We start from the raw sequence: 27,543 nt of genomic DNA, 5'->3' as shown, positions 1-27,543 counted from the left end.
GTTTACGAATTTGTGTTGGTCTGCATTCAAAGCCATCCTGGGCTGCGTGCGGCCCACGGGCTGTGGGTTGGATAAGTTTGATTTAGAGTAATATGTTTGTTTTAGTCTTTATTACACCAGGATTTTTTTTTATTTCGTTTTGTTTTAAATTTATTTATTTATTTATTTTTGAGACAAGATGTTGCTCTGTCCCTCAGGTTGGAGTGCAGTGGTGCAATCATAGCTCACTCACTGCAGCCTCAAACTCCTACACCGGGATTTTCAAAATTGAGCTGTATACTATAATCTAATGATATTAATGGTGTTCCTTCCTTAATCCCTTTTTATAGACACACAATTTTCTCCTTGTGGCGGTAAACAGTGACAGGATTCTTCTGAGTTACTAATAGTTTAGAAGCGTAATTAATGCACAAACTATAACCTGATCCAGTTTAGACAGCCCAAGAATTCTAGTTTAATTAAATATTAATTCCAATTCTATCTGTATATAAAGAGCAATAAACAATCTCATAGACATTTATTGCTGTTTATCACGCAAATGAGCAGATGAAATAAAAGAGGTTTTTGTTGTGCCACAAGGGATGTTTCTGTTACCATTTTTTCGCCTCGAATATTTTCCACACCATTAACTTAAGAACTTAAATATTTGTGAGTCCCTTCTATGCTTCACTGATTTGTTTTCAGGATATGTCAAATGCCATATTTCCTGTTGTGGCTCATAAATGCTTTCTGATGTATTTTTGCAATATTTTATTTTTCAAGGACCTCATTGAAACTTTTCTACCTAGGAAGATGGTTCTAGCATGCATTTATTTGTGGTTTCTAGTTGCTTATCATTTGTTTTTTAGTTCTTTACACTTTTGGAAATGACCTGAAGATTTCTTTCTTCATTAGGGAGAAGATTAAACTTTGATTTAATGGGTATATGGGTTTGAGCACTGCTAGATTTTATTAGCAGTGGAATTCTGGAATAAGATGATCTGTGAAGCACCACTTTTAAAAATGCGGGCATATATCTTAGCAGTATTTGGAGTTCTAACTGGTTGAGTAAACTCATTTGTAGTGCAATTAAACCACTGTATAGTAGATGAGGTATATCACACTTTGGGGAATAGTTGGGAATATACAAGAAGTTAAACAAGCTGTGAATCAGTAAACACCCAGGATGCAGGCCAAGTCATTAATGCACTCACAAGCTGCCTGTGGGAGTCTCTGCTGATCAGCCAAAACTCTTTTTTTATTTTTCTCATCTCAGATTTAATCTCTCATTTTATTTCTGATAGATTTTCTCCACATTTTAATAATCTTTAATTTGAAATTTGAATGGAACCACCCCTATTGGTTCACCCAGTCAGTGAGGGTGATTGCAGGCTTATGGGAACTGGCTGAACAAATGTATCCCCCTATGGGTGGCTGAACTGGCCCTTCTAGAGGCTTCCTTAGGTATCCATGCACAGGATCTACCACTCACATCAGTGACTCAGAAAGGCACCGATTCCGTGACTCCTCAAAAACTGGTGGAGCTGGGAACTAACCCTGTCATTAGGAAGGGCTTCTATCTGCAGTGCTAAAACACACATGGCTTTCTCAGCATTATGCTTGGTGAAAATTCATGTTATAAAGCCAAGTTGATAAACATCTGATTTCCTTCTCTGTTTAACACACTTCTGATCCCTGACTGGAAGTTAAACGTGTCTTTTTGCCAACTTAGTGCTTTATAGAAAGCTGGGGCTATGTACCTGGCACTGTGCTCGTTTCTTTATATATGTTCTCTTCTCACAAGAGCCCTTGTGTGGTAGTTGATATTATTTCCACTCACATGTAGGCAAGGAGAGGTGCAGAGACAGAGTCACGGATATCCTGATTTCTAAGTGGAACTCGCTTCTCTCTATAAGGTATCCATTTGTTAAAATGTTTAGCCATCCTAATTGGAGTTGTAGAGGTACTGCTTCTTCCAGTGAACACTTCCACCAGGATCTTTAAGTCATAACTTCAGATGTTTTCAAAGTAAAAGAATAAAATTGACTTAAAATTTTTAAAAGTAAAAAACTAATTTTGAAAGGCGCACCATTTCTCCCCCACTTTGCCTTTCCTTCTAATCTTGATGCACATGATTCTCTTTTACCTGTGAAGGGGCCTGGGACATGTCTCAAAGAGGCACATGTGCACAAGCGGCATACGCCCTGTCTCCCACATGCTCTCCCTGTAGTCTTTCCTCTCAACTTTCCTCTGGCACACGCACCCTCATTCCCACATGGAGATTTGCTAGCACGGAGTCACGTATTGGGCTCTCAGAGTCGTGCATAATTTTATACACGCTAGACATTCATGCTCGCAATAAGGGCTGATTCATTCTGCTCTAGATCCTGTCAGCTTCTAGTTCCACTTCTCCCCACCCTCCCACACCTCAGTTCTGCATGGGTGGGGAGAAGCTTGGCTCAGAGAGAACTAAGGTCTTTGGTTACGTCTTCCCCGCCCCCCGCCTTCTACCCTTGGGTTTTCCTGTTTCACAGGGAGGTCAGTGTAGGAAGAGAGACCGAAGCAGCCTCTTCAAAGAAAGCACAATCTCTGGGACCAGAAGGCAGAGAAGAAATGTGGAGCCATATCAGTCAGTGCAGTACAACTTTTAACACTGGGAGGTGTACCGTCCACTCAACAGTGTTATGTATCTGGCTGTTGGTGGCTGTCGTATCTCTCCTTGTTTCTCTCTGTCTCTCTCTCTTTGCTAGCTTTAAGCACATTTGGAACATCAACTTAAAAGAGAAAAGGTATACATACATATATATGTATATATATACACAACAATTATTACTAAATAAACAAATTTCAACATGACGAGTAACATTCCCAAAGCAATACAGAAATGTAAAAACCCAAGAACAGAAAACAAACAAAAAATCTACCCACAACTAATTCTAATAAGGAAGTCTGTTTGACCCTTGTGACTTCATCAAGATATGCATGTCCTCAGGCGGCGATATCTCAAGCTACTTATAGGATTCTTTTAAATTGGTTTAGGTCAGTTTTCCCAAGGATTAACTGATTATTGTAAGTACATCATAGCAAGGGAAAGCAGAAAGTCAAACAAAGTTTTATGAACTGATAATCTGAGAATAAAGACTAAAGCCATTTTTTATACAGTGCCACAGAGAGACCCAGTAAGGATGCTGGTCATACTGGGCTGGAGGCATATTTGTCTTATATTTTTTCATAAAATCATGGATAAGTCCATTCTTCCTTCACTCCTATTCTCAAACATATTGCAGAGTAGTTATTTATGTAAGAAATGGTGATTCTTGATTGAAAATCAGAATGGCCACCTTGTGGTCATCTGTGAAATTCATAATATACGTCTAAGGCTCCTCAGCACTAAACTTACTCAAAACCAAATATTGAAGGAAGAGATAATAAGCTGTATGTCACTTTACTCTCCAGAATAGGCAAACTATAATACAAAGATACTGGTTTCTCCCTGTCAGTATTTAAAATTCTAACTTTCATTTTGAAATATATATTTCCTGTTTGAAAACCCCCTGTTTTGGTTTTTTTTTTTTTTTTTTTTTTTCATTATTATACTTTAAGTTCTGGGGTACATGTGCAGAACGTGCAGGTTTGTTACATAGGTATACATGTGCCATGGTGGTTTGCTGCACCCATCAACTCGTCATCTACATTAGGTATTTCTCCTAATGCTGTCCCTACCCTAGCCCCCAACCCCTCTTCAGGCCCCGGTGTGTGATGATCCCCTCCCTGTGTCCATGTGTTCTCATTGTTCAACTTCCACTTATGAGTGAGAACGTGTGGTGTTTGATTTTCTGTTTCTGTGTTAGTTTGCTGAGAATGATGGTTTCCAGCTTCATCCATGTCCCTGTAAAGGACATGAACTCATCCTTTTTTATAGCTGCATAGTATTCCATGATGTATATATGCCACATTTTCTTTATCCAGTCTATCATTGATGGGCATTTGGGTTGGTTCCAAGTCTTTGCTATTGTGAACAGTGCCGCAGGAAACATACGTGTGCATGTGTCTTCATAGTAGAATGATTTATAATCCTTTGAGCATATACCCAGTAATGGGATTGCTGGGCCAAATGGTGTTTCTAGTTCTAGATCCTTGAGGAATCGCCATACTGTCTTCCACAATGGTTGAACTAATTTACACTTCCACCAACAGTGTAAAAGCGTTCCTGTTTCTCCATATCTTCTCCAGCATGTGTTGTTTCCTGACTTTTTAAGGATCGCCATTCTAACTGGTGTGAGATGGTATCTCATTGTGGTTTTGATTTGCATTTCTCTAATGACCAGTGATGATGAGCTTGTTTTCATATGTGTTGGCTGCATAAATGTCTTCTTTTGAGAAGGGTCTGTTCATATCCTTTGCCCACTTTTTGATGCAGTTGTTTGTTTTTTTCTTGTAAATTTGTTTAGGTTCTTTATAGATTCTGGATATTAGCCCTTTATCAGATTGATAGATTGCAAAATTTTCTCCCATTCTGTAGGTTGCCTGTTCACTCTGATGATCGTTTCTTTTGCAGTGCAGAAGCTCTTTAGTTTAATTAGATCCCAATTGTCTATTTTGGCTTTTGTTGCCATTGCTTTTAGTGTTTAATCATGAAGTCTTTGCCCATGCCTATGTCCTGAATGGTATTGCCTAGGTTTTCCTCTAGGGCTTTTATGGTTTTAGGTCTTGCATTTAAGTCTTTAATCCATCTTAATTTTTGTATAAGGTGTAAGGAAGGGATCCAGTTTCAGCTTTCTGCATATGGCTAGCCAGTTTTCCCAACACCATTTTAAACAGGGAATCCTTTCCCCATTTCTTGTTTTTGTCAGGTTTGTCAAAGATCAGATGGTTGTAGATGTATGGCATTGTTTCTGAGGCCTCTATTCTGTTCCATTGGTCTACATATCTATTTTGGTAGCAGTACCATGCTGTTTTGGTTACTGTAGCCTTGTAGTATAGTTTGAAGTCAGGTAGCATGATGCCTCCAGCATCCTTCTTTTTGCTTAGGATTGTCTTTGCAATGCAGGCTCTTTTTTGGTTCCATATGAAATTTAAAGAAGTTTTCCAATTCTGTGAAGAAAGTCAATGGTAGCTTGATGGGGATAACATTGAATCTATAAATTACTTTGGGCAGTATGGCCATTTTCATGATATTGATTATTCCTATCCATGAGCATGGAATGTTTTTCCATTTGTTTGTGTCCTCTCTTATTTCCTTGAGCAGTGGTTTGTAGTTCTCTTTGAAGAGTTCCTTTACATCCCTTGTGAGTTGTATTCCTAGGTATTTTATTCTCTTTGTAGCAGTTGTGAATGGGAGTTCATTCATGATTTGGCTCTCTGTTTGTCTATTAATTGTGTATAGGAATACTTGTGATTTTTGCACATTGATTTTGTATCCTGAAACTGCTGAAGTTGCTTATCAGCTTAAGGAGATTTTGGGCTGAGATGATGGGGTTTTCTAAATATACAATCATGTAATCTGCAAACAGAGACAATTTGACTTCTTCTTTTCCTAATTGAATACAGTTTATTTCTTTCTCTTGTCTGATTGCCCTGGCCAGAACTTCCAATGCTGTGTTGAATAGGAGTGGTGAGGGTGGGCATCCTTGTCTGGTGCAGGTTTGCAAAGGGAATGCTTCCAGTTTTTGCTCATTCAGTATGATATTGGCTGTGGGTTTGTCATACATAACTCTTATGATTTTGAGATACGTTCTGTCAATGCCTAGTTTATTGAGAGTTTTTAGCATGAAGTGCTGTTGAATTTTGTTGAAGGCCTTTTCTGCATCTGAGATAATCAAGTGTTTTTTGTGGTTGGTTCTGTTTATGTGATGCATTACATTTATTGATTTGCGTATGTTGAACTAGCCTTGCATCCCAGGGATGAAGCTGACTTGACCATGGTGGATCAAATGACAACATTTGTATATCAATACTTATCTTCTATTTGAGGGATGGCCAAGTTATTTTCTGTGCTCCTTTGTATTTCTGTCCTGCTACCATCATCTCATTAGGAGCAACTCAAGTTATCTGTGGATTCTTGATAGTAGCTGATCAGTAGTTGAAGAAAGAAAAATATACTAAAAGCCTTTAATCTGATACAAAAAGAACTAGTAGTTGGTTGTTTAATTTAAAAGTTAGTCAAAGTAGAAAATAATTTAAAAAGATACATGTTTTAAACATTTTAATTTAGCCTAAATATACATAAATTTCCTAGTCTGTTGATGGAAGGCCTTTTCAAGAAAGTCAGTGTAAACCAGACTTACAATACATTGTTTCTGTTTTCCAATTTTACCTTCATTAATGGTGAAACAAGAACTCGAAGCAATATGAATGTAGGAATCTAGATTTTTGTTATTTTTTCAACTTTTGCCAATCTTGTCACCCACATTAAATCAACAGGAATTTAATTTAGTAACTCACATTTATTAAGATTTTCTAAAACATTTGTTTAGTTTTCTGATAAACAATAGTGCTTACCCTTTTTACACTCATGTTTCATCAGTTTAAATATTTGTTTAAATTAGTTAACCTTAATATCAAATCTAGCCAGCAAAACAGGTGTGGGAATCACTCAGAATGGTGGGAGCCCAAGGCTTTGATCATACTGAAGAGTACCACCAGTTGGTGTGGAAAGCGCTGGGCACCCAGCTGGCTGGTTTACAGTGAGAGTGACAGCACTAGATCATTTGGTGCATTGATTATGGGAGGTATGGTGAAGAAGCTTTTTACTATTCAGTGAAGGAAGAACTAGAAAAACAGAAATGAGAAGAGAAGAAAAATATGAGCAAAGCAAAAATAATAATAATAATGTTTAAAAATATAGATGTGTGATTTGCTGAATAAAGGAAAAAGATGAGCAGGATGAGAAGACAGAGATAAAGATACACATACATGAAAGAAAAAGTAATTCCTAGCTGAACATTTAAGGGAAAAATGTTAACGTTGATTAAACTGGGATTGAATATAGTGGAAATTTATGTCAGTAAATCACCCTGATATATTGATTGAGCGGGAGCATAGGGTGTCCTAGGCCCCCTTGCAGTCATTGTTCAGGGACGGTTAAGTAACTAGTGGAAAATCCATTTCAGATCACATACCACCTGTTTTATAAGGTGGGCACTGGACATGCTTTACTGTGATTGATGGCTCTTCAGGTAAATGATTTCTTGTTTGATTATTGGAGATTTCAAACTTGTTCTCCCATGATATTGACAAGTGAGGAGGACTTGTGACAAAGGAGCCCATCCAAGACATGTTCCTTGTTGCTCATCATTTCCAGATGAACTGTTAAGACTCCTCCTTCTAATTCTCTTATTTCCTTTATCCCAAGCCTCAGTGGGTCTCTTGTCTTTACCTAGACATAATTGGCTCTATAAAGTATTTGGGGGAGGCTTTAGGCAGAAATTGAGTGCAGCCTGGTCTGGTTGTAAAGTTCTCTGACACCTTGACCATGAATTTGAGAGAACAGAAATATAGCTCCATCGTTGGCCCGCTCTTATGCTGAGAAATGCATTTCCTGTTGAAACGGCCATGGGGTAGCACATGCTGAGGATTGCAGTGAGGAAATATGCTACCCTTTGTTGCAAGACACCCCCATATAATGTGTTAAACACGTACTTCTCATTTATCTGGAAATTTCTTCGGAAGTAAATGTCTCTGAATTGGAAGCCAGATACTCTAAGAAGCTGTGGAGTTTTTTGCAGATCCCAAGGGTATCATTTAGAAAATTATTGCTTTAGGGTCCAGGCACAGCGGTACATGCCTGTAGTCCTAGTACTTTGGGAGGCCAAGGAGGTCAGGAGTTTGAGACCAGCCTGGCCAACATGGTGAAACTCTGTCTCTACCAAAAAACACACACTAAATTAACTGGGCATGGTGGCATGCAACTGTAATCCCATCTACTCAGGAGGCTGAGGCACAAGAATCGTATGAACCCAGGAGTCAGAGGTTGCAGTGAGCCAAGAGCGTACCACTACACTCTGGCCTGGGCGACAGAGCAAGACTCTGTCGCAAAAAAAAAAAAAAAAAAAAAAAAAAAAGAAGGAAAAAAAAGAAAATCATTGCTTTAGTTGGTTGAGAAAAAGTGTGTAATATATATATAATGCTAGAAAGGATCTAGTTTGTTATATGTGTGTAATTTTGTTAATTCTTTCCTGTTCTGACATATATCAGATTTTGATGTGTTTGGAAAAACTGAAAATGTCAGCTAGCTATTAGGAAATAGCTCACTTTGGGAACTGCTCATTTCCTTCCTTCAGCAGTGAAGATGAATCTGATGCCTGAATATGACCCTTGGCCTTTAACTGAAAGAATTAAAAAAAAATCAATCTAGCCAAAGGCGTTTAGCCTGGGATGGGATGTTTGTAGCTGCCACCTTGTGGGAGCTACATTCCACCTGCCGTGTGAACTTTTAAAAAGTTGATGATTTATATGGTTTACTGTATCCCCAGAACATCCTTACTTTCTCTCTTCCTGTCAACCCCAATACTTCTGCTCCCTTTCAGGGCAGTCTACTTTGTTCGGCATAAAGAATCCCGGCAGAGGTTTGCTATGAAGAAGATTAATAAACAGAACCTCATCCTTCGAAACCAGATCCAGCAGGCCTTTGTGGAGCGGGATATCCTGACTTTTGCAGAAAACCCCTTTGTTGTCAGCATGTATTGCTCCTTTGAAACAAGGCGCCACTTGTGCATGGTCATGGAATATGTGGAAGGTATATCAGTATCTGACACGGAGAACATGACACCTGTACCCAGAAATTCCTTGCTCATTTGTGTTGTTGAAGCTTTCTGTATTTGTGCCACATAATGGCTGTATCCACCTAGGAACTAAAGCCCAGGCAAATGAGATGGCTGTATTCCCAGTCATTATCTTCTGATAATTGCTTGTAAAGTGCCTGCTCTACTATAACAAAGGGAAAATTAGTGCTATCTGGAAAAAGGTTGTTTATCTTTTTTAATAGTTTTTAATCCTAACTACCTCCTCTCAGTTGGTCATTAAAGTTGGAATATAGGTGATGGGATTTTTTTCTACTTATTTTTATTACGTATCATAAAAATACTCATCACAATTAGTCTTACAGAAAGAAATATATATTCTTTTCAGTCTATGGTATGAAATAAAATGGAAAAGGAGGTACATTCAAGAAAATGAAGCCAGTCTTCCTGATTTTTAGCTTTTTTTCTTTCTTTCTTTAAGAGGTTTGTGGACTACCTTTTCAGTGCTCCAAGTAATCTTATTTCCATCAATTTTACATTAACTTTCTGAGTTCAAGTGACCATGACTTGTTGACATAAAGTTAATAAGATGAATAGATCAGTAGCAATTTCAAAGCATCTAATTTAAGCTGTTGTCATTGAACAGAATCCCAAAACTATAAAACTCAAACATTAGTTATCCTTTTAGTTTAACCTTTCCATTTCATAGATGAGCGAAATAAAGTCCAAGAAAGGAAGACTTACTAGATAGAGTGGTAGATAAAAGACAAAAACGTAGCTTGCCTTATTTTCATCTAATGTTCTTTCTACCACACCAATATTTTGCTTTTTTAACCTCTGTTGTGGTTATCTTAACAAAACCAATAACTAACATTTATCACACATTTAGTATGTGATATGTGTTGGGCAATATCCTAAGTTCTTTATATAGATTATCTCATTTAATTCTCATAAGAATTCTAACAAAGATGACATTGTTACCATCCTCGTATTACGGATGAAGGAACCAAGAGTAGTTTGCCTAGGATGTCTCAGCTTGTAAGAGGCAGAGCTAGAATTTGGACTCAGGTAGCCTGATTCTAGAATCCATGTTTTATGCTGGTATATTTTAAATTGTTAACATGATCCTAAAATTATGCTAGCAGTTCTTTAAAGTACAGTTTCACTTCAGAGCCAAACCTTCTCTCTTATGAATACTATTTCTTAAATAAAAATCTGTATTTTCTGCATACCATGTCTTAGTTAGAAACATGACAGGTTCACACACCGACTCCAGTTGTGACTATGATATGCTGTGTCTATGGGTAGAAATGATTTCACCTTGAAATTCTGCAGTCTAAACTGATTTTCTCCATTAAGCCTTGATCCTATAGCTACTAACTCTTTTTCCTGTGTTATAGGGGGAGACTGTGCTACTTTAATGAAAAACATGGGTCCTCTCCCTGTTGATATGGCCAGAATGTACTTTGCCGAGACGGTCTTGGCCTTGGAATATTTACATAATTATGGAATTGTACACAGGGATTTGAAACCAGACAAGTATGTACACAAATGAAATATATATCTTCTTTTGCCCAATACAAAGTTCTTGTATGTTTATAAAGATGTTTCCTTTTAATGCAATGTTCATTTTTAAATTCTTCCATAATGTCCAAAATAAGTTGTTTTAACAGTATATATGGTAATTTGTATGTAAATCTTTAAAGGATATGCTTATGTGAAGTTCAGGAAACTCATAGAAAAGAGGATACAATGCGTGTGTGTGTGTGTGTGTGTATATAAATATATATATATAAATACTTTAAGTTCTGGGATACATATGCAGAATGTGCAGGTTTGTTACATAGGTATACACATGCCATGGTGGTTTGCTGCACCCATCAACCCATCATCTACATTAGGTATTTCTCCTAATGTTATCCCTCCCCTAGTTCCCCACCCCCCACAATGCTTATATTAATAATTTATCAGTCGGGCGCAGTGGCTCACGTCTGTAATCCTAGCACTGTGGAAGGCTGAAGCGGGCAGATCACGAGGTTAGGAGATCGAGATCATCCTGGCTAACGTGGTGAAACCCCATCTCTACTAAAAATATAAAATAATTAGCCGGACGTGATGGTGGGCCTGTAGTCCCAGCTACTCGGGAGGCTGAGGCAGGAGAATGGCGTGAACCCAGGAGGCAGAGGTTACAGTGAGCCAAGATCATGCCACTGCACTCCAGCCTGGGCGACAGAATGAGACCCCGTCTCAAAAAAAAAAAAAACAAACAAACTTACCAGCAACAAGAGAAAAAGATAATCATAAAGCCAGAGTTAATTTTTTTAAGTTTTTTTTTTTTAAATGATGTAAATGTGATAATGGCTTCATAGAATGCTACTAGTTGTTTTCTGGATAGTTTCTTTATTTGGTGCCATACTTAGATTACCTTTTCCTACTCCAAGATGAAGTGCTTGATATTACATTCTGTTTTACTCACAATTTAATTTTTTAGTAATTTTTAATTTACGTGGAATTGATTTTGGTGTCTGATCTGAGATACAGATAGACTTTTTTTCCCAGATGACTAGCTATTCATCTTGACACCATTTATTAAATATTTCATGCTTTATCCACTAATATGAGATGCCTCTAAAAACATTACATATTAATATGTAAAGACTTTAAGTGTGCTGAAAAGTTTATGGTAAAGTTGACTCATGCTTATTCTACAAAATTTGAAAAATTCAGGGAAAAAAAAGAGAAAAAAATTCATCCACAATATTACCAAAGACAACTATAACATTTTGGGATATTTCCATCCAGTAGCTTTTTTAAAAAATCCCTCTATTCTTTTAATTTTTAAATTACTATAATACTGTATATACTATTTAAACTTTTTATTTTCCCACTTAAAATGAAAAGTTTTAAATATATTTAATTGCACATTCTTTGCATGTGTAGGAAATACAGGTTTTGTGCTTAATGAGTAGAAATTTAAATTAGAGATGGAAGTTGAAATCTGAAACAATATTTTTCTGTTTTTTTTGTTTTGTTTTGTTTTGTTTTATCTTTTGTCTCATTTGTATCACAAATGGGTTGCTTAGTTCCTGGTATATGCCCTTTCTTTTTCATTTTTCTTAATGTGAAAATGGAAAGGGATCAGAGTTTCATACTCGAATTTTTCCAGAAGTTTCAAAGTGTTATAAATGATGCTGTATGTGGCTGCTCCAACAAAGATTAGCTACGCCTTGTCTCTAGCCCTCCCTTGTGAATTACACTCAGCTGCTAGATGGAAGTATTTGACATCTTTGTGTGACTTCATCTCTTTCCAGGCTGGGTTTTGTAATAAGCTTGATGCCCATATATTAAATAGTCTTGGAAATTGATGGGGGTAGGGGGCAAATGAAAATAGATAACCAGCTTATAAAGTGATTATTGTGTTATATGTCCTTCTGCCTCATAGCTTGTTGGTTACCTCCATGGGGCACATAAAGCTGACAGATTTTGGATTATCTAAGGTGGGACTAATGAGCATGACTACCAACCTTTATGAGGGTCATATTGAGAAGGATGCTCGAGAGTTCCTGGATAAACAGGTAAGCTTGGGTGCCATTTAGTTTATTGAGAAATACAAAGTATGGTATTGCCAGTGAAGTTCAGAATCAACTTGTGTGGGCCATCTTCACATTAGTGCTGGTGGTTTAGATGTCTGTATAAACCTTACATTTAATAAAGTGCAAATTGCTTCCATTTTTCTCCCTGGGCCTCTTTGAACTGTCTGCTCCCTCTACATTCCTCTCCCAACATTATGGTCTATTAGCAAGACGAAGGATCTAATTGCACACAAGTGAGAGTGTGAGAGAGACAAATGGAAAACTGTTTTTATAAGGAATTCAGGAGTCTCAGTAGAGTACTTGTGAAACTCATGATGCATTGTACCATCACGGGTGCTAAATCCAAGCCACGGCCCATTTCCCTTTAAGCATGCCTCATTACCATGTGCCCACAATCTGTTCATTGTAAAGTTACTTAAGGTAAACACAGCTCAACTGTCATTGCTTTTATGAAATAACCTGTGTGTGAATGTATTTTGGTCATATAGATACTAAAACTCTCTCTGACAATGACAAAGTTAAAAATGCATTATTATTTTAAATTTAAGGATTATAAGTGGTTTTAATATTGTATAATAGGTAAAACTACCAAACAGGGTCAGATTCTCAATTTGAAAGTAAACATTACATATAATTTAACATTAGAGCAGAACTGTAAACTTCCCATCTTTGGTAATAATTCTTTGCCTTGGTATTTTAAATACTTTATTATACTTGTTGCTCTTAAGTTCTTTGTCCATGTGATTCCATGTGGTTGAGCAGGTGCATTCTGGGCAAAATAATTGGTGACTAGCCATCTTGCTCATTTTAATTCATGTCTAATATTCCAATTATTCAAATATTGCAATTATCTTTTAGGTCTGCGGCACACCTGAATACATTGCACCAGAAGTGATTCTGAGGCAGGGTTATGGAAAGCCGGTGGATTGGTGGGCCATGGGGATTATCCTCTATGAATTTCTGGTTGGATGCGTGCCCTTCTTTGGGGATACTCCAGAAGAGCTATTTGGACAAGTCATCAGTGGTAAATATCATCAGGAGTTATCTTTAAGTCACTGTTGGGAAGCAGCTATTTAATGTAAATCTGTTGAGTGTCACAGTTTTTACTACTAAAATGTTAACCTTTATCAAACAGTTGAACCAACGAATTAAAAGAACTGACTCATCAAAGCATATAACTGACATTCTTAATCTCAAGAGAGCAGTTTTTGTTGAAAATTGATCTGAAGAAATTATGTTAACATAGAATTTGGAAATGTACTAGCAACAAAACCATTTTTTATCGTGTGCTTTTTCTGCAAAGGAAATTGGTGTGGGATTTACAGGCAATTTAATTGCCGTCCAGTCTTCCTTTCCATGATAGGAAAGTTGCACCATGGAAGAAAAGGTTAATGTGGGTAACATTTACATAAATGGGGAAAATGGCTAATGGCATAATGAAGAAATTAACAAAAATATAATAAACCCTAAAACAAATGTCTACCAAATAATAAATGATGAGAATGGGAAAGCAGCAAATTGAATCCACAGATTGTTAATGATTTCATTGGTAGTTGTTATGGTGTAATGTTATTTCTGTAACAGCTGTTCATCTTTCATTTAAAATTCAATAACTTTCAGATCTTAACCTGCAAGCTGACCCTAACTATTGTATGTGGCCTGTGGCAAAACTAAATGATAATTAAATAGGGTGTATCACTACCCTACCTGCCGATTTTATAAATTTCCCTGGAACAGATCAGAAAGGTCTCTCTTCTTGAAAGTTTGTCAGGCGTCACTGACATCTTTATCAGCCACCTTCGGTCTATTTGGACTGTGTTTACAAGGTCCAGCATGGAAGTAGGGGAAAAAATCATTTTGCATGTGAGGCCGCTTTATCACAGCAATCTTTTCTGTCATTGACTTTGCAAGCCAGGCATATTTGTAAACTTTAACAAAGCAGATTTGTGAGTTGCCTGCAGTGTATGACCCCTTTATACAATATCTGAGCTGTTTATGGATTTATAACTAGGCTGTTTTCTGATATACTAAGGCCTGAATGGCAAAGGGAATCAACTGTTTAATTAACACAAACAGCAAATGCTGGCTTTGTTCTTGATGCCTTACGGCTCAGATGCATATTCATGTTGTATTTTCCAAATCAGATTTAAACTGCAGCAGAGGAAGCTAGAGGCAGGCACACACAGAAATAACTCATGTTTTTATTGCATTTCCGTACACAAAAGCACGCACACCTATCTTCAGGCAAACTCCTTCAGAATGAGAATGTATTCTTAATATTTATGACAGATTTTAAATACTTCCATTACTATGATTACTTTGTGTTGTTTTTTTTTCTTCTTCTTCTTCAGTCTTAGCACTTTGACCTTTTTTGTTTATTTGTTTCCGGAAATAGTTATTTTTGCAAAATTACTTCTTGTTTCTTAGAGCTGAAGAACTCTATGGCTGTGGCCAAATTGTCAGTTGAGGAAATTAAGAGAGAAAAATCTTACCCTGAGATAATCCCTGGATGGATATATTAGCCACCTGAAATGGAAGTGTTTAGAGTTTCTATTATTTTAAGTCTTTTAATAACTAGAGAGGCAACTTTTTGGAAGCCAATTCTTTGAAAGAAAAATGAATTTAAAAAGCAAATGAAAGATCTGCTTATTGAAATATTCTCTTCCTACCTTGTAAAAAATCTGTGCTACTTATGTCTTATAAAATAATGCTTCTCAAACATGACTGTGTTTAGGAATCGACTGAAGATCTTGTTGAAATGCAGACTCTGATTTAGTAGGTCTGGAGTGGGCCTGACATTCTGCCTTTCTGACAAATTCCCAGGTGATGACCATGTTGCTGGGACCTGGACCCTCTTGTGAACAATACGGTTATAAACAACTTTTCTTCCTTCTAGATGAGATCAACTGGCCTGAGAAGGATGAGGCACCCCCACCTGATGCCCAGGATCTGATTACCTTACTCCTCAGGCAGAATCCCCTGGAGAGGCTGGGAACAGGTTAGAGCCCATGTGTTTTAATTTTGCTAATATGCAAGAAATAATGTCTACACGGAGCGCTCTGAAGCTTTTGTTGTTTTGCTTTTGCATAGGCAACATCTGTTAGTTGATGTAGAACATGACTGCAACACTTTATAGCAGTAATATTTTGGATTTTGTTTCCTGATTCAAAGCAGTGTGTACACTAAGAGGGTTGGTTGGTTGTCTTTGTTTTTTGTTGTTTTTGTGTTTGGCAAAGCAGAAATTATGCTTAATTTGTTTCAATAAATAAAGCTTCTCTGGAAGAAAACCTCAAAGGCACATGTAACTCTTCTGTCCTGAAAAGCATGCATCTTAAATAACTTGAAACAGAGGATTCGCTATTTGGAACTCTTTTTGTTTTTGTCTTTAAATATACATCCCCATACGGATTTGACCCAGCATGTTACTATCCACAGGCTTTGAAATGGGTTATCAGTACTTGGACTAATTACTAGAAATGAGTGCCTGGGGTTGAACCATGCTGTCCTGTCACAGTGATCAGCACAGTGATGAGCACCATGACCCAAGAAAGCGAATTAAAAACCACTGCCTTTCAGGATTAACAAGATAGTAGATTTGCTTCTTGCTGATAATTTTTTCTGACTGTTCTGCCAGCATTTTATTCCCTTTTCTTCTCTGTATTCTGAATAGACAGACGTAGCGATCCCAGTATAGAGTCCCAGTCTGCCCGAGTATGTGAATTTATGTAGATGAGACTAAATATTAAATATAAATGCACATAGTCTAGCCAGCCTCCATAATTTTCATCAGTGAAAAGTGTTGGCTTGATGAATTATTTACTCTGAGCTGTTTCATTCTACCCCCATTTTAATAGAAATAACAGAAAATACTGAAGAAATCATTTTCTCCCCCATTTTTTTCCAAGACAAAAATTTGAAACAGCTACAAATATTTATTGTATTCTCCACATTCACCTACCGATTCTCCTATTGGAGGTCTCTGTTCTTACCTAAGTGTAGACGAATGCAGTGCTAATAGAGTTTATGATAATGCGTTATAGCAAGGGTCAGCAAGCTACAGCCAGATTTGTCCCACAGCCTGGTATTGTAAATAAAGCTTTACTGAAACACCTCCACGTCCCACTTATTTAGGTATTGTATGGCTGCTTTCATGCTACAAGGACGGAGTTAGGTAGTCATGACAGACTGTATGCCATGCAAAGACTAAAATGTGTACTGTTTTGCCTTTTACACAAAAGCTTCTCAGACCCTGCATTAGAGAATCCAAAAAGGCTTAAAATTAGGGCTTCACTAGAAAACTTCTTTTAGTTGAGCCTCTCACTAGAGCACCTTGTGCCTTTTTTACTTTTTTCAGTGGGTGAGTGGACTTTTAACCTGAAAACCCAATATAAATTGAGGTTGAGGGCATAAACTCCACAGTCAGCTAACCTGAGTTTAAATCTCAGCTGTATGACCCTGCACAGGTTACTTCTTTTTCTAGTGCTCATCTCCTCATTTGTGAAAAGGAAATGTTTGAAGTGCTACCTCATAGGATTATTATAAAGATAAAAACAGATCATTCTAGGGAAGAGGAGGCATTCTGCTGGATGGCTTTTTAAAACATTTCCTCCAGAGTCATCTGCCTCATTAACAACAGTTTTATCTTAAAATTATTTTCTAAGTTCATAAACTGACATGATTTCTTATTCTGTTATGAATGCATACTGCCCTAGTCCTTCAATCAGCCCATAATATGTGTTTTTTGTTTGGTTTTTGGTTGGTGGGTGGGTGGGGTGGTTTGTTTGTTCATTTATTTAGAGATGGCATCTCACTCTGTCACCCCGGCTGGAGTGCAGTGGTGTGATCTTGGCCCACTGCAACCTCCACCTCCCAGGTTCAAGCGATTCTCATGCCTAAGCCTCCCGAGTAGCTGGGACCACAGGTGCATGCCACCATGCCCAGCTACTTTTTGTATTTTTAGTAGAGATGGGGTTTTGCCATGTTGGCCAGGCTGGTCTTGAACTCCTGGCCTCAACTGATCCACCCACCTTGGCCTCCCAAAGTGCTGAGATTACAGCCTTATGAGCCATCGTGCCTGGCTCCATCATATATGTTTTAATCCCTGTTACCTGAGGTCAGGTGTAGAATTTTCCACTTGTGGTGTCATATTGGTGCTCAAAAAGTTTCAGATTTTGGAGCATTTCAGATTTAAAATTTTCAGACCAAGGATGTTCAGCCTGTATTCTGCCCCGTATTTACCCTCCAGGAAAACTTGGATTCTTGTTTGAGCTTCATTTAACTAGACAAGGATGTGATAATGATCAGCATCTCTGTGTTTATAAATCATAGGCTGCAAGTTACTTCTCTGCACATTTTCTCGTTGACTGCTACTTTCAGTCTTTTTAGGGTTTGACAGTTTGAAGAACGAATCTCCTAACAGAAACCCAGAAGAGACATTTAAAAGACCCTACCCAAGCTCTTAGAATTGTCAAGTGCTTGCCAAACAGGCCAGTCCAACATGACAGGTCCCAGTAGGGCCCAGAGCCTGAGGCTGAGAATCCCGCAGGCCTGCCATGCTGCTCCCAATGACAGCATTTTGTATTTAATGCATATTTAGTGGGCAAAATAATGCACCGTGAAAATGTGCGAATGCACATTTGCCCAAGAGATTAGAGAGGCTGAGAAAAAGGGTGTGAAGAACATAATGGATGTTTAAGAAACTTCCATGAAAGGAGAGAAAAGGGAAAGTGTTAGTGTCAAAGCATAACTTGCAATTTGGGAGCTTGTCCTACTGGAACTATACTTTTGAACTTGTAGAATATTGAGTGGCAGCCTGACTCATTGGACTTCAGAGCTGCTCAGATGTCACTGCTACCCATGTCTTGAATAGTTTCTTCATTGCCCTGAGTCTCAGTTTCCTAGTCTATGGAAATGGGCGTTGTATATACTTCACAGGATTATTGTGAGGAGTAAATGCAAAAATGTTCATGAAGGTATCTAGTTCATTTACTAAGTACCTAGCAAGAGCTCAAGGAATAATGTTTCCTTTCCCTTCATGATGAATTCTTACAATGAGAACTATCATTTGCCTGAGTGATTTGTTTTTAGCTCACGATGCTATCACCCATATTTTACCAAAAATTTAGCCCAAAGTCATTTTCCCCCAATTCCCCCCCACCCCGCTTTCTTTTCTTCCTTATCTCTCCATAAGTGCATGAGAAACTGGACCAACTAATACCAGCTTCTCATAAGTGAGGCACAAAGGCCAAAGGGTGAGAAATGTGAGCTAAATCAACCATGGGCTGTGAGTCCTTGAGGAGGACCCATTTGTCATTGTCTACAGGGATGAAATGAAGGCTCTCACCAGCTTGGGTCCCAGAGGATAGCAGGTGGTGGGGTAAAACCCCCGACACTGGCTGCAGTCTGGTTGAGCTCTTGGCCCTAGAGAAACTGCTTTTCTGATAAAGTTGAGCAACCCAAAATGTGAGGGCTGGACCGTTGATATGGCCCCATGAGCAGCAACTGAAGTGATAGTCATTGTGGTCTAGTGGAACCATCACTGCACTAGGAGTTCAGAGATGTGTGTTGTGGACCACTAACTAGGGCTTCCCCTATCCGACATCCTCACCGTGCTGACGACCTCCATGTTGGGTAGGGAAACAGTTAAGCCCTCTTAGCTTTCGTATTCTGTTTCTCCAAGTAAAAGAGCGCTAGAAGAAAATGAGATGGGCACTTGTGTATACGGGCATTGATTAGGGATAGGTGAGAGCAAGGATGCATGGTTGGCTGGAATGAGACTCTGCAGAGGTGCTGTAGAACAGACACATGAGTTGGCTGTTAGGCTCAGGTCCCCAATATTGGCAGTTCTGAATCTGTTTGCAAAGCGATGCAAGAGAGATGGTGGAGTAGGAACAAATTAAAGCATGCCTCCGCCTTATATGTGGCACTGAGGTTGGGCCTGGGTGTTTTTAGGCAGGCCGAGGTTCAGCCTTGAATCTTTACCCTCTGGGGGATCATGGTCCATGGTGTTTTATTGCTTATGCTTCATTTCCACATCCACAAAAGGTGTTGTAATGCCCACTTCGTGTGGTTATATTTGATGATTTAATTAAAGGAAACAAGATACCTGTCCCATAGCATCTAGTGCAATACTTGTCACAAGTTGACTCTCAGTCGTAGCTGCTCATGCTTATTGTCAGATTTCAGTATTTTGCTAGAAATGTGGAAACCACCTGGATAGAATAAGGTAAAGATTCTAATTAAATGTTTTATAAAGAAGAATCCATTTCCCCCTTTTTTGGGTAATTTCCTCACTTTGATGTTTTCACTCCATTCCATCATTTTCAGAACACCAATTTGCCCTGGCTGGATTCAGAGCTAGGGCTGACACTATGCCTTATGCTAGAGGGGTCCAGTGAGGACAGAGTCCAATCTTTGATCCACAGACAGCAACCCCCAACCAAGATTCACAGCCCATTTTGTATTCAACTTGGCATTTCTCATCCTATTCTTTTTGTACCCCACAGAGGACAGGATGAGAGGCCTGGGTGACAATTACAAGAACGAGGCATTTACTTGCACCTAGCAGAGATCTTTTGGCAGGGAGGCTGATTAGACCCTTTATTAACGTCTCAGATATCTCTCAGAGTTTTTTCAGGGTTGATTCTTTGTTATCTCTCCAACAATATGTGTGCTGGTGGCAGGGCAGGGGTCTGATTGTTATGCTATGATATTATATCGTGTACCTTTTTCTCTTTATATGGGATACGGTATTCATATTTTTGATGGCCTGTCCTTTAAAATCACTCTTTAAAATTATGAACTGAATTGAAAACATTTCACTGAATTATGCTATCATGCTGACTTGGCAAAAAGAAGCCTAAAACTTGGAAATGGTGATTGATATTTTAGAGGCATTAAAAGTCTTTAAAACAGATTTGTCAGTTTCCTACCTACGAATCTGTAGTTCACAGAATCTAATTCTTATCTATGTTAATGAGCAATCCAATAAAATTGAATGGTAACCCCTATAAATAATATTTAGGAAAAATTTATCAATATTCACTTCTCCTCCAGAGGAAATGTTGCTGTGAACACATTTTGCACCTTGTTAGAATTTCTCTGGGTTTTTATTGAGTGAGTCTGCTGTGGGCCAATATTTATCCACATCTCCAGGTTCAGCATAATGTGATTTTAAGTGTCCACAACATTAACCTTTGAAAAATGGAGGAAGTCATGGAAAAAACTAACAAAGAAAAACAGTGCCATAGCAACTGCTGTTAGCAACATCACATCTCCTACTGACAAATTATCAGAAAAAATTTTGGGGCTTTGGTTGTAGAATGAAAAAGTATGATTTTCATGTCTGTATTTCTTTGCTGATATGTTTTCAAAATTGTTAAAAACTGATGTTTGCCTTTGCTTAGTGGGGATAGTTTAACACTTTCCTCTCTGTCTCTACCTGCCCACTTCCAGGTGGTGCATATGAAGTCAAACAGCATCGATTCTTCCGTTCTTTAGACTGGAACAGTTTACTGAGACAGAAGGCAGAATTTATTCCCCAACTGGAATCTGAGGATGACACAAGTTATTTTGATAGTATGTGCTTTATCTGACATAAAATATCGTTTGGCCTTTACTCGATAAATAATTACCTTTGCTTTTGAAACTCTTCATATCTCTGAGTTCTTAAACATAATGCTGATTCGATACAGAAACTCATAATTAAAATATCTAAACACTGAAAATCTGAGTAATTGGACCTGTTCCCAAACATTTCACTGCAGCTCGGTCTGAGAAGTATCATCATATGGAAACGGAGGAAGAAGACGACACAAATGATGAAGATTTTAATGTGGAAATAAGGCAGTTTTCTTCATGTTCACATAGGTTTTCAAAAGTAAGTGAAATGTGGCATAAACATACAGAGTCTCTCTGGGAGGATCTCCCGCTGGCCAGATAGTATCCCCGAACAGCTGGACACTTACTCTTTTCCAGGGTTTGAGGTCTCCTATGCCCAAACTTCCTTTTTTGTTGAAGAAAAGTGATCCCCTCAACTTATAGTCTGTCCGTATGCTACTGTGAAAATATATTTCTCTCTCCATGAATTAAGATCTTGTTTTCTTAGGGGCATAGCCTTGCACCCAAAGTCTTGTTTTTGAAGTGTGTAACTGCTACTTATATGATGACTTTGCCTTGAATGTCTCACCTGGCTCAATGCCAGGCTGTAGAGGCACCACTCGTTGCTTTTAACTTAGGATGACGAGCGCCAGCTTCACTGTGTGCAGAGTCATCTCCTAGGGATTACACAGAGTACAACAAAAGGAGAAGGCTCAGTCCTTGACATAAGCAAAGATACCTGGGGACAGTTGACTGTAAGATTGTAAAGTCTCGTAACTGCTGGGCATGGTGGCTCACACCTATAATTCCAGCACTTAGAGAGGCAGAGGCAGGAAGATAGCTTGAACCCAGGAGTTCGAGACCGGCCTGGGCAATATAGCGAGTTCCTGTTCTCCACAAAAAGGAAAAAAAAAAAAAAAGACTCGTAACCAGTAAACAGAAATTATAAGCCATATTGAAAAGGCAGTAGGAAGCCAAGCTAGAATCATGAAAATGGTAGAAGATAATAAAGCTGATGATTGAGAAAAGATGCCTTTTTACCAGAAGAGGTAAGATTAAAAAAATAATTAATCAAAACAAAACTGATAGTTCTGAGACAGAACAGGGCCCTAGGAAAAATGGAAATCAACGTGAGGGTGCCCTACCTCCCTTTTGCTATTTTCAGTAGCTACATATTTTCTGTTGCCATGGCATTTTGCATGATTGTCGTTTAGCTTTTCTATAACATTTAGTGATTTTAAAGTGCTCTGTAGCTTTTTCTAAATGATTACCTAGATGCACCTGCAAATTGGCCAGCACTACCCTCCCTGTTTATGGGAATGGCATTGAGGTAAGGATTTCCCTGGAGAAGGTGGTAGCCAGTCTGTCCTAGAGCCAGGACAGAAGCTTTGCTAAGTGTGGACTCAGACCAGGACTGTTCTCTGGGCCATCAAAGACAACAAAGCCAACCCCTAAACACTGCTTCCTTCTTTGCCTTGGTGGGTATTGCATTTTCCCACTGTCTCCTGTTCTTTAGCCACTTTCCTGCTATTCCTAGTAGATTACAGGAGGCCTCAGGACCATTCCCATGAGAGCAGCAAGTGTCTGAGCAGGGCAGTAGGGAGTGCTTCCTACCCTAGGCTCTTAGACCCCCATTTTACCTTCTCTCTTTCCTATGAGACAACAGAGGTTCAGAGATAGCTGAGACCTTGGGCTTACCTGAGATCCGATCCCCTTCAGGAACCCCGGCACCAACATAGGAAACTGCCTGTCTGTAGATGTGATTTGTAAGCGAAACAAATACCTCTGGCTCTTACAACAAAATATGTACTGCATCCCTGCCACACCACCACCCAGTCTTGAAACAGATAGTTTATTCTTCTGTTGGCACTCAATTCCAATTCATTTTTCTTCTTCCTACCCCTGACTGGTGGCCATTAAATCTTTTTCTCTGTTATTTTCTTTTTCCAGTTGACTTCATGGTTAAAAAGTAATCAAGATGTGCATTGATCCCGAGGCCTAGAACTCCACTGCATCTGTGGATTTTGTTTGCAGATACAAAGTCCGCAACAAGATATGATGAGAGGATGATGAATTCATAGCTCCCTATTTGTATATATGTACACACTCACACTCACACTCACTCACTCTGACCCTTCCTCTCAGGATTCTGGTCAACAACACTGGAAAGTACTTTCTGAATACACAATTTCAGTTCAGAATTTAGTTATCCTCTCAGGTTTTCCTCCCAAGACTTGGAGTGTTTTTCTGACAAACTCTTTTTAGTAGATATTAATAGCACCAATTATTTGCCTTCCAGGTTTTCAGCAGTATAGATCGAATCACTCAGAATTCAGCAGAAGAGAAGGAAGACTCTGGGGACAAAACCAAAAGCACAACCTTGCCATCCACAGAAACACTGAGCTGGAGTTCAGAATATTCTGAAATGTATGTGAAATACCTCTTAAGTAATATAAGCAGTAGCTACTAGAGCAGAGTTTCTTAAACTTCAGTGAGCATCAGAATACCTGGGAGACTTGTTAAAACACAGATCTCCCACCTCCAGAGTTTCTGATCCAGTAGATCTCGGGTGGGGCCTGAAAATGTGCATTTCTGACAAGTACCCAGATTATGCAGATGTTGCTGCTCTGGGTACCACACATTAAGAACCACTGTGCTAGACATCTCTTGGTTAGGCTTATCTAAGTCCGATTTTCACCTGGTTTCTTCCAAAATTCACCTTTAACACAGTTTTCTAGTATGTGTATATGACTTTGTTTTTGCTTTTAATTAAGGCAACAGCTATCAACATCCAACTCTTCAGATACTGAAAGCAACAGACATAAACTCAGTTCTGGCCTACTTCCCAAACTGGCTATTTCAACAGAGGGAGAACAAGATGAAGCTGCCTCCCGCCCTGGAGACCCCCATGAGGAGCCAGGAAAGCCAGCCCTTCCCCCTGAAGAGAGTGCCCAGGAGGAGCCCGAGGTCACCACTCCTGCCAGCACCATCAGCAGCTCCACCCTGTCAGGTAAGCCTCGGGCCATAGTGCCTGCTGTCCTCCTCACCACACTAAGTGACTCCTAGCGCTCGGTCCCAGGGATGGCCTTGCCAGGCAGTAAAGATGGGTGTTTTACGCTGCTAGACTTTCTCCATGACCTCAGTCCTTAGGCTTGGGACACGATCTTCTGAGATCTAAGATGAGATATCTCAGACTGCTCCTCAGTGCTCAGCCATGCAGCAAACTGTTATTGCTTCGGTTTGACCTTGGGGCCAAATTTCACCTTCTCAGCCAGGTTGCAGGGAATCTTTTGAGGGAAATAAGTCAGAATATGCTAAGGGAGTGTGTTCTCAGTTGTTGATGCACAGGTATGTCTTATGCAGTTGCATCTAACTCAGAGTTCAGTGTGAGAGCCAGTATCCAGTAGTCAGCTTGTCAAAATTACCCTTGAAGATGTCTTGAATCACCCGTAAGGCACAGTATAAACCCAGGTTTCTCTCTAGCATTGAAATAGATGGTTGTTTCTTTGATGGAGTTGGCTTTTGTTAAAGGGTTATGTTGTACCAAATAATTTCTCTCTCCACACTAGACTCAGGCTCAGTGCAGCGTAACACTTAATGCTGTCCTGGTCCATCTAGGACTAAGGAGGGGAAAGGGGAGTCAGAAATACCAACATGATTTAAATTGGTATGTTACGTGCATATGAAATAACTCCACTGAAGACAAAAGTTACCTTCCCCATCTCTGGGTAATTGGAGTAAGAAACTCCTGAGACATCTTTGCATGTTTGAGAGGCAGTTAAGTGGGCTTGGGCCTTTGAAAGCACTTTTTTAATGTTACCTTTGTGTGATGTAACCTTCCTGACAAGAGGAACAGTGTCTTCACAGATTTTTTAAGGAGCTTAATATATCGTGGATACTTGCTGGTCATTAATAATGGAGGTATCCTCACTAGATAATCAAACTTGCAATTAACTGCCCCAGAACAAGCCTCTTAAGTTCATTTAAAGTATCATTTGGTTTATGAAAATTTTATGCACAGCATGTTCTTCTATAGAGTATGTGCATTTATGCTTTTTCAAAAAGTAAAAGATGTATATGGCTTAGAATTGCTATAATGAATGTTTTCATTAAGCTACATTCAATATGCTGTATTGATAACCATGAATGATTCCAAGATTTTTCATCAACATTTTTTAAACTAAGTGAATATTCATAGTGTAAGCTTTTTTTTTTAATCATTTCAAGAAAAACAAATTTTATGGACTGGATTTATTTCAACCTCACTAAGAAGTTTGGATCTGTGAAGCTTCACATGTGCTTATAGTTTATTGTGGAGGAAAATAATGTTAGATTTTCTTCTCTCTCTTCACTTCAGTTCTGTTTTCATTTTGCATAATTCCACTTATCCTAACCATAAAGCCAAGAGAACAGCAATGAGGAAGTAGTGTAAAGGCAACCTGTTAGACTAAGATTCCTGAGCATCTCTAGCTCATGTTGATGCTCAGATCACATGTAGATATCTTGGTATTTTCTGTTCCTGGTTACAAAAGCCTTTATCTGGTTCTTAGTTACCTTACTCTGAATAGTGTATATTCACCTCGATTTAAAATTTATTCTGAATATAGTGAACTGTTTACTATCTCTTAGTCTCCTCAGCCTACTCACTACTGGAAGAGTAGGAGGGGAAGGGAGGGGAATCATGTCTAAGCATTTGATTGATTACTTTCATAATTAAAAAAAAATCCACCTAGGTCCTGCCATGCATTTTGATTAATAGATTCACACCATCTTTCTCTCTCTCTCTCTCTCCCCCATACACACACTAAAAATAATCAAAGGCCTTGGGGGCTGTGCAGAATAGAGAGATGAGCTGATTTGCTTATAGCCAAGGGTAATTAGGGAGTCTGAAAACCGTGACTGTAGTAAAATTAAATTTGTTGATTTTTATATTGCTCCACCACCAAAAAGAAGGAACCCTTGACATTTAGAGAACATTAAAGTGACATTATCTACCATTGGTAGAAAAGAAGCTCACGCTTATATGCAGTGCTGCAAAATGAGATGGCAGAGGCAAGGGGGAGAGGTGACACACGGTTGTATATCCACACTCTGGCATTTAGGGAAGTACAACTTTATACCTGTTTCTCTTTTATCATGACTACATTGTGTTTGAAGCCATGCAAAATAAATGTCTTGAAGTCTTAGATGTAGGGGTCGAATGTATCCAACAATTACTCATTGTAAAGAGATTCAACTTTTCATTTTAGACTTGTCAGTGATCCCATCCAAACCAAATTACAAAGAAGCAAGTGTGTACCTTACTCAAAGGGAAGCTTCAGTTTTGTGAGATGAGATTTATTACTTGCGAAGCAGTTTTTATCAAGACCTTCAGTAGTTGATTTCTGTAACAGAATGGAATATACTGTTAAATGAGAATGATCTTATCTTATAGGAGTAAAAAGATTGATATTTGCCTTAACGTTATCTCTCTTTGTTGGTCAGATGGGTGTTATGTGTAAGTCCATGAGTATTTTCCTGTACATACGCACAGTAGATGACCACAAAGTGTGTCATGCCTAAAGCCGCTGTCCAAATTCCCAGCTTCCCTTAGCTAGACCACAGCTGTAAGGTCTGAACTTTGTCCATGAGCTTGGGCCAAACTACAACCGTACCACTAAGTGGTGTATAGACGGCAATGTAAGAGAAATGCTGGTTAAGTCTAAGTCTAATTCTTTCCTAGGCAAACAGTGTCATATGGTCAGCACTTCAAAATGTGCTGGCTGCTCTTTCAAAAGATCGTTTATAGTGGTGTGAAATACTCTGCATGGATTGTATCTCTAAAGGTGATGAGGCAGTTGAAGATTTTTAAGCATGGGGCTTATAATATAGCATTTAGAAGTAAAAATGAGATGAGCATTGTCTCTCCTGGATGGACGAAAATGTGCTATCAATGATGTTTTTAAAGAAAAGCAAGATAGAAGATCAATAACCTGGGAAAGAAAGAGTGAGACAAATCAAAAGGAATAGCTGTCCAGCTTCCTTCTGGGGGACTCAACATGTCACCCTGCTGCAGAGCTTTCTTTACTCTCAGCCTCTGCATTCACTGGACCAGCATCAGTGATGTTCCATTTCTGCACCCACCTCCATATTTATCCTCTCTTATGCTCCATTGTTGAGGGAAGTCCTCATTTTTTTAAGTTAAAAATAACTCCAGTTTATATTAAAGATTAACAAAATTAAAAGTAAAGAAGGTGTGGTTTAGAGGGGAGAGGAAATAGCATGAGGGAGGATCAGCATTTGATACGCTGGATTAAAAGCCAGGAGGATGAAGTGAGCTTGAGTAATGAAGAGAGTAATATCCCCTTTGTCTTGCTTGTCGTTTGAAATGTACAGGGAGCTTAGAATGGAGGCATACAGCCTGAGAAGCGAGAAGAGACACGTTAGGCACTTTTCTATCAGTTACTTGCCTCAGTCTAGTATGAGGTGTGTTCTAAGAGCACAGGCATAAGCCTACGGGGAGTGATGAAACAATGTCCACGTGTCAAAATTATGATTAACAGCATTGATAATGATAATCAGTATCATAAGGTAATCACCGTATGAAGTGGGTGGCCATGGTGTTTGGGAGGTAATCTTTGATTCATAGCACA

At 38.8% G+C, this 27,543-nt stretch overlaps 1 protein-coding gene across 14 annotated transcripts in view; it reads left to right on the top strand.

Annotated features, from left to right (window-relative positions):
* MAST4 (microtubule associated serine/threonine kinase family member 4) overlaps positions 1–27,543 on the top strand; it is a 575,926-nt gene that overhangs the window by 526,235 nt on the left and 22,148 nt on the right. For all 14 annotated transcript variants that reach the window (XM_050794438.1, XM_050794437.1, XM_050794435.1 and 11 more), the window contains 9 exons: positions 8,508–8,716; positions 10,121–10,259; positions 12,163–12,295; positions 13,172–13,337; positions 15,210–15,311; positions 20,768–20,890; positions 21,079–21,191; positions 23,211–23,338; positions 23,686–23,921. In XM_050794438.1, the coding sequence (XP_050650395.1) occupies positions 8,508–8,716; positions 10,121–10,259; positions 12,163–12,295; positions 13,172–13,337; positions 15,210–15,311; positions 20,768–20,890; positions 21,079–21,191; positions 23,211–23,338; positions 23,686–23,921 (1,349 nt within the window). The remainder of the gene's footprint in view (positions 1–8,507; positions 8,717–10,120; positions 10,260–12,162; positions 12,296–13,171; positions 13,338–15,209; positions 15,312–20,767; positions 20,891–21,078; positions 21,192–23,210; positions 23,339–23,685; positions 23,922–27,543) is intronic.

This window comes from Macaca thibetana, chromosome 6 (genome assembly GCF_024542745.1).
Source record: "Macaca thibetana thibetana isolate TM-01 chromosome 6, ASM2454274v1, whole genome shotgun sequence".
Taxonomy (NCBI): domain Eukaryota; kingdom Metazoa; phylum Chordata; class Mammalia; order Primates; family Cercopithecidae; genus Macaca; species Macaca thibetana.
This window is presented reverse-complemented; position numbering and strand designations above follow the sequence as displayed.